Raw genomic sequence first — 7,888 nt, forward strand, 5'->3', positions numbered from 1 at the left:
TGATACAACTCTCCCCGCTCTCCCCTATAGTGCACTGTATTTGCACTATACCTATGTAAAGACAATCGGGCGGAAAACTTGGTAGGTATAGCTTATGATGCATGCATTTCGCATCGTGTGTGAAATTTGTGACCCCGGGTCATATAATATCAGGTCACCAAGTCAAGTGCAGTGACAAAAAAAAACTTGAAAAAAAAAACTTCTGATTATGCCGTTCCTGTAGTTCACATCCTGTATGCTTGAAACTCGGGCTATTACACGAGGGAATCATTACCAACAATTTGTTGGTAATAGGTAATATCTCAAAATTTTGATATCGGTGAGCTAAGGTCAGGTTAATTCTGCGACCTCCTCATACATCAATGGGAGCATATTGAAATGCTGTTCTTTTGAACGAAAATATTCTCAAGCATCGGGATGTAGGTGAACATGACATTGAATTGGAGAATGGCACACGTGACCCCTGTTATGCCCCCGAGGCCATCTTAGATCATGAGACGTCTCTAATAGGTTTTTCTTTGTTGACAATAGCCTCAGCTATGAACATGCTAGAGCGGTGGAAACACCATTTTGGAAGAAAAACGTTTAGAAGAAAAACGAAATTTTGGTAAAAAAACGAAAACGAAGAATCACATCGGAGAAATATTGAACGATGATCTGGCCCTCAACCACATTCTGGAGTCTCTGCTTACTCGCTGTGCACCTACGCAGTACGCATTGGCCAGGTCTGCTCCTGAACCAGATGTACAGTGTCGTCGTATGCATAATGCATGTATGGAAAGTGACATGTATGTATGGTTGTATTATCTACCAGTTGAATACGACGTGATAGCTATACTGGCTTACATTGGTCCTTCACAGTCCGGCATTGACCAAGTATTTAGCATTTAAAACTGAACGGCGCGCGACCGTGAAAAGGGCCCCCGAATTCTGAGGGGCCAGAATATTTACCGGAGCTCCGGATCGGCATAGGTGCGACTGTTGTGGCATGTCCGGTGACAAAAGTAAGTGGAGGTTCCGACCTCGGACCAGTTGAAGCCGCACACCCACGGGGGCAGGATGGGTGGCCGCTACCTTCCCTCGACTAGAGTCGCACGACTGAGCCTGGTGAGTCAATTGGACAGTACGACTCGTTAAATCGAGCTGCTTTTGCCTTTTACTCGTTCCAAAACTGGTACCTACGCCAAAACAAAGCAGAAATTATTATCCTCATGGGTACCAAATGGTATTTATGATATTTCATTGAGTAACATAACAAAACTTGCATCGCAACACTATGCGTCCAGCACCGCCCTCATCCCAAGTTATTTAACCCGCGCGGGGCTGGGGTCTCCAGCCGAACGCGCGGGGCTGGGGGGGGGGGGTAAATTTTACCCCCCTGTTATCTCCCGAACTAATGGTCCGATTTGGAAAATTCAAACGCCAATCGAAGGCTCTCATCACGAACTACTAAAAACATGTACTTAATTTAAAGTTTGAGGTCAAGGTCAAGGTCAGGTCAAGGGTACAAATTGCAAGTTTCTACAGTATCAGCCTTGCACCGTAGTTGCCGAAGAATGGAGTCATGGACTGAGACTGATCGCCCAAAACGTGTTCTTAGGCTACCAAGACAATATTAGTTGCATACAATATCATTCAGAGGTCAAGGTCAAGGTCAGGTCAGGTCAGGTCAGGTCACCAAAAAACAAAATATAGAAAAGGGCATGTGCGACACATGTTTTATGGGTCATTTTACTCATAGAATTCAATAGGCACACTCAATAAGTGATATGGACCACCTCTGGATGAATTTCAGGTCGAGGTCAGGTCAAGGTCAGGTCAAGTGAGGTCAAATTTTGAAGTTGGTTGTTAAGGCCTAAAAAGGTGTCTATCTGATGCAGTTTTTCACGGCGAATCGAATGGTGCTATTTTTGTTCCCGTACGAGGTCTAGAACTTCCAAAAAAGTTATTTTTCAAAAAAATTGTGTGTCGTGACGTCATAAAATTTTGAATAACTCCCACATTTTTGAACCGATTCTTCTAAAATTTGGTATGTAGGTGCATATAGACCACTTCTCTGACATATATTCCGGTTTTTTCGATAGACTCAAAATTTTGGATTTTATAATTATTTTCCCAAAAAATCAGTTTTTTGAAAAAAAAAATTAGGCCAAAATCCAAAATTTTCAAAAAATCGAGATAGCCATTTGATAGACAAAGTAAAATTACGTATAACCTTTTTTGTTACGTCTTGATTCCTTTAAAAATGAAGATGTTAGCGGCGTCTGAACTTTTGCCGTTTTTGAGGCGAAAATGGCGAACATGACGTCACTAAAACGTCAATTTCTCAAAAATTTTCCGACGGATTTCGCTCAAATTTTTAGGGAAGGTGTTAAATTGATGTAAGAAAAGGTACTGAAAGTTTGGCGGCGCTGCGCGCCGCCGTTTTTGAGATATCGCAAAAATTCGCGAGGGGGGGTAAAATTTACCCCCCCAGCCCCGCGCGGGTTAACCATGCGTGAAAAGGCTTGGGAGGGAGGATGCACACGTCTCCCATGTTCGGGCGAGTGTTAACCCGCTCATGACTCGGGTATTTTCCATAACGCGAGTGACTGGGGGTGGGGGGTGGGGCTCTCCAGAACCTCCCCCTCCTATCTCCGAAATTACTGAGCCGATCGTCAAAATTTAAACGGCGTCTGATAGCCCTGGAAAAACTGTCGAGCGAGACCTATTTTGATTTACCTCGAGGTGGTCACCAATGACATCACAAGTCAGGTCAAAATAAAAATTATGGGCATTTTTGCTTGTTCACAATCTAGGCTCTGACCGCCGGCCGACAACTCCGATCAGGCTCATTTTTGGTTTACGCACTCCTTGATTTATTCCTTAACCCTATTAGTGGCAGGCTCCTGGCTACCCCATATTAGTGGCAGGGGGGGGGGGGCTGTTTACGACCCCCCCTTGATATCTCGAGATCCAACCGGCCGATTTTCAAAATTCAAACGGCATTCGATTTGGCTCAACGAGATCTACATTTCTAAAAAAAAAAAATAAAACTAAAAAATGTCAATAGGGGGGTAGAGGGGGGTAAACACGGGCAAATTGCAGATACATTTTATACTGTTTATCACGGCCAGGTTTCTGAACCAATCTTAACGCAACTTTTGCCGATCGATAGAGAATGAACCAGGAATTCACATGGATCCTAAAAATATGCATTTTCAAAAATCATAGGCGGATACAGATCATTGAGATTGGGGGTACACAAAAAGTATAGTAAATAAGGTTTTTGTTGGTACTGGTTCTAAAAAGGGTGGCAATGGACTTGTAATGTTACAATTTTCTTATGAGAGAACGACTAAAATTGTATTGGTCATGCATAGGCGGTGTCAGGGCACCTATGTTGGGAGGTAAAAAATAACCCCCCCCCCTTTTTGGACGCCTGGATCCGCCTATTATAGCAAAAACGTGTCAAAAGAGGATGCACAATAACTTTGTATATGTTATCACATGATACCTTTCATTCACTGTTCGTAAAACTGGTGCAGCATCGTGATCTTCGCCCAAATGACTCGCTTCACGAATAGGACCCCCCAATTCCCAGTGCTCTGGAGCCGCCCCTGGTAAAGTTATGAACTTGAAATTTTCAGGGAATGTGCCCAATTTAGTTTTAGGAAAAGTCAGAAAATTTCAGCATCGTAGCTTCAGCGGTTTCGGAGATATTCCCGAAAAACCTGAGGGGTGGATAAAAACACCCCCCCCTGCCACTAATAGGGTTAATCCTTAGATACCCTCAGGGTAACAAACTTTTACTTCGATTTTTTCAGGTCAACGTCAGCTCATCCTAGGTCACGAAAATTGTATATCATGTATCGGTCACGTGACGCATGTTTTATGGTCCATTTTACTCGTAGATTTCGAAAACAATGTCGTCTGTGTCATTTGAGGTCATTTTCAGCTGGATTTACCGGAGGTCAGGTCACTTATAGGTCAGAAAATGTCAAATTTTGAAAATGAAATTTTCAACACAAAAGGTGCCTATCATATGCAGTTTGCGCTCAGGAACACGATGGTGCCATTTATATTGCTGTACGATGTCAAAAACGTACTGAAAATGGCTTTGAAAAAATATAATTTTAAAATTTTGACAATAATGCAAATAACTTGGCTATTTTTATCAGTGTGTGTTCTATCACATAGATTCCGGTTTTTGCGAAAAATCAAACCCTTTTTGAAAAAATCAAAAATATATTTTTTTAATTGTAAAAATATATTTTTCAAAATTTTCAACATTTCGAAAAATCGAGATAGCATATTTGTAGTCCACTGATGCAAAGAAATTGGATCTAGCTTTAACCCTCGCCGGCACAGGCCATTTTGAGTCCTTCGACGGCACAAGGGTACGACCCCCCCCCCCCTCGCGTTTGGCCCCTGATCGAGCTAGAGCTTCGCGGAAAAAACGAGCGTGTTGCACGTCACGAGACGAAGCCGATGATACCCAATTTTAAGGTCCTAGGTCATCGGGTGACCTTCCAGGTCAGGTCAATGACCCGAAAATCGGGAAAATCGGGACCTGTTAGAAAGTCGTAAAGTGTGGCTGCTATGTGGTTTTCCGGGGTGCTGATCACGAATATCGTGTTAGTTTTGATCAGAGATGATGTCTTTAAGCATTTAGACCAGGTCGGGTCAGGTCAGGTCAGGTCAACCGGTAGGGGTTGTGACGGGTATTCGTAATACGTGTCAACCGCCTCGGACAGCTTCGTAACATGTTACGAAGGCACCAAAACTACTTCGTAAATGTTCAAATGGTTACTAAATTCGAATTCAGCTCCGAAAACTAGCCTAGAAACTTGTAAAACTCGAAAAAGTGAACCGAGGTCACCCGAGGTCACCAAAGGTCAATGACCTGACCTGACCTTCAGGTGACCTTGACACCCACCCTAATGCATGGGAGCAACATCAAATCACATGTTTGAACATTTGAAACCACGAAAAGCTTGCAAACGCGCGTCTAATGCGAGCCGACAAGCGCCGAACCGCGATTTCGGCCAAACATGGTCACAGAAAAGAGGTCACAGGTCAAAGGTCATTGGGGTCAGGGTCATGAAATTTTCAGGGTAGGTGTAAAATTGATCAATGCGAGGGTACTGAAAGTTTCGTCGCGATCGGCCGCTTTTCACGCGAGTTATTCGCGAAAAACCTTAGGGGGGGTTGCATCAACCCCCCCCGCCTGTGCCGGCGAGGGTTAAAACTAAGCTTCTGAGCGCGTTTGACGTATCTAATTCAATATTTTGCATCAAAATCGGCCAACATGACGTCACTCTGAAGTCATTTCCAGCCAAACTATGGTAGCTAGAAAATTGACATTTTAACACAAGCTGTCAAATTGATGACGCTGAGGGTGTTGCATGTTTCGTGTTGATCCGTCAAACGGTTTAGAAGATATTGCCGAAAAACGGGAGGGGGCTCTGTAGAGCCCCCTTCCCTCAGTCATGCGCGGGTTAAGCTTCTGTATATCAACGATCATTTATTTTCTCGTTTGAATTTCATCGGCTGTTCCAACCCTTCTATGTTTTTTTTTTTGTCGTCCGTTTCAGCTCTTGGTCGTGTTCATTCTCCATTGTCAGCCTGGGTCAGGTAAGGCGTTGGGTGACTGGTGGAACGACTTCTTCAATCACGACACAGACAGCGAGGAGTACGGCGATTACGACACAGACAGCGAGGAGTACGGCGATTACGACACAGACAGCGAGGAGTACGACTATTACGACCAGGACGACCAACAGGAGGACGATGATGCACCAGACGATGACGAAGATGAGTCGCCGAAGGAAGCCCCGTTTCGTATCATAACAATCCCTATCTCCTGCCCACGTGGCAAGGAACAGTGCGGTGAACGCTGCTGCAATAAAGCCAAGCCGGAGAGGCTGCTAACGCCGTGGTGGTATTTTTAGATGATGATGACATAGATTGATATATACTCTGAGTGTCGGTACATGCAGGTCAAAGAGGGCTGCCGCATGATAAATGCAAAGACGATGAACCAAAAACGGATGGAGCTATAGGCACGCATTCGTCGTGGCTGTTTATGAATCGCAGTGACAACTGAATCTTGTCATACAAATATACATAGGCTCCTCGATTGCTAATGGTGTGGTGTTGTTACTTGGTGTATAATGTATAATGTACATTGTACATACCACCTGTATATAATATATACCTTTCGGTCCGCAACAGAACCTGGCCAGTGTTTAACCGGCGTCCTGCAGGTCTGAATATAACTCGACCTGGTGGCTTCTTTTTGCCCCCCCCCCTTCCCCCGCTGCCTTCTCCGGAAATACTGGACAGATTTACAAAACGCAAACGTCGTTCAATAAAGTAGTCCTGTAAAAATTGTTAGAATAAAATTTATTTCATTGACCTCGAGATCACCAATGACGTCACAGGTCATGTCAAAGGTCGCATTTTTTACAGTGTAACTGTACAGGCTTTATAGGAAATGCGTTATAACATCGAGTAGGTAGGGCATGTAATCGAAAATCATCGATAGAGCGTCAGCTGTCTAATGCATATGTTGCTTGAAGAGGTCACTGATACCAGGTCAGGTCACTAAGGGTCAAAATTTGAACCCAACTATACTAGCCTATATAGCATTTCAGGTAGGGGAGACCTGAAAGGCATGGGCCGATTTTGTGAAAGTGCAATTTTCTTCCAATGGGCAGTGGTTAGACCCGGTTTTTCACTCTGTGTACCTACGTGAAATTGCCTTTCGCCTGCAGTGTGCCTGATATTAGGCAGCTGGGATCAACTACAGGGTGTCTCAAAAGTTCGTTGACACATTTTCAATGCCAATAAAGCATATAAGAACAAGCTAAAAATATAAGGTTTTGATGCTTATGTGTACACTAGACAAATGCACGTGCTTTGACAACGTGCATTTGTTGAATGTTTGAAAACAAACCCTTTGCTGTAGCTCCAAAAATATTTGCCGGTACCGATTTTCGTCGCTCCGTCAGCTGCCAGAGGCTGATAAAAGCTGGCCTGCTTTCAAACTCTTGCAGAGAAATCCCTTGCAGTTTCTGCTTCGAATTTAGGTTTAACGAGCTCCCCGGCCACATTTGCTTCTCCCTGAAAGCCGACAGCTTGCATCGACACCATTCATGAGCATTTTGTAGGCATATTCTCTGGCGCCAACTTCTTCACGAAGGCTGGCGCCGACATCCAAAGCAACATTTCCCTTTTCAAAACGACCCCATTCCTGAACAAACGGGAATTGCCAAGAGTATTTTTTTTTTTTTGCATAATATCGTAGCGGAATGTGTTGACCATCTGTTTCTGAGACACGCCGTTCAGATTTTGCAAATTACAAACGCTCAATAGTCAATATTCCCCATGCCAAAATATTTGCTGTGGGTTGCCGAGTGTTTTCCTCAAGAGAGCTTTTGCTTTGTAAACGGCCCAAGCTTGTCTATCATGTGGTTTTGTCGGGTTTTCGTGTCTGAAAGAAAGCTTTTTGCTCCAGATCTGCCTCATGAAACTATTTATTTACCTTTTTTGGGGCCAAGTGTCCTTGACACTAACGATTTTCGTGTTATTTCCCCAAAATTTTTGGCATTTTAGATATTATGAAGAATTTTAAACGATGTCCTAGGCTCGCATTAGCAGCGCGTTTGCAGTCTTTTCGTGGTTTTAAGCGTTCAAACATGGGATATGATGTTGCTCCCATGCATGAGGGTTCTATCACTTTTGTGCTTTGAAACCTCAGTACTTAATGTTATGTCACTTGGTGCCTCTTTGTTTGGTGTACTTATCCATGTGTCAGGTCAAATGAGCTCAACTGAGGTCAAATGACGTTTGTGCCAATAACTTTTCACACAATAACGATACAACTTTCAAAATTATATCATTC

At 43.6% G+C, this 7,888-nt stretch overlaps 1 protein-coding gene across 1 annotated transcript; it reads left to right on the forward strand.

Moving 5' to 3' along the window:
• The first annotated feature begins 906 nt into the window (after positions 1-906).
• Positions 907-6,218, forward strand: LOC122365365. Its single transcript, XM_043336518.1, has 2 exons — positions 907-1,107; positions 5,577-6,218. Exons 1-2 carry the CDS (start codon positions 1,060-1,062, stop codon positions 5,931-5,933), a joined length of 405 nt encoding a protein of 134 aa, XP_043192453.1. The 5' UTR covers positions 907-1,059; the 3' UTR covers positions 5,934-6,218.
• Positions 6,219-7,888: the final 1,670 nt, after the last annotated feature.

This window comes from Amphibalanus amphitrite, unplaced genomic scaffold, assembly GCF_019059575.1.
Source record: "Amphibalanus amphitrite isolate SeventyFive unplaced genomic scaffold, NRLGWU_Aamphi_draft 000735F_arrow, whole genome shotgun sequence".
NCBI lineage: Eukaryota > Metazoa > Arthropoda > Thecostraca > Balanomorpha > Balanidae > Amphibalanus > Amphibalanus amphitrite.

Coding starts and splice junctions, on each gene's coding strand:
- LOC122365365 (XM_043336518.1), top strand. CDS start 1,060: ATGGGTGGCCGCTACCTTCCCTCGACTAGAGTCGCACGACTGAGCCTG. Junction 1,108..5,576: donor GAGTCGCACGACTGAGCCTG/GTGAGTCAATTG, acceptor CGTCCGTTTCAG/CTCTTGGTCGTGTTCATTCT.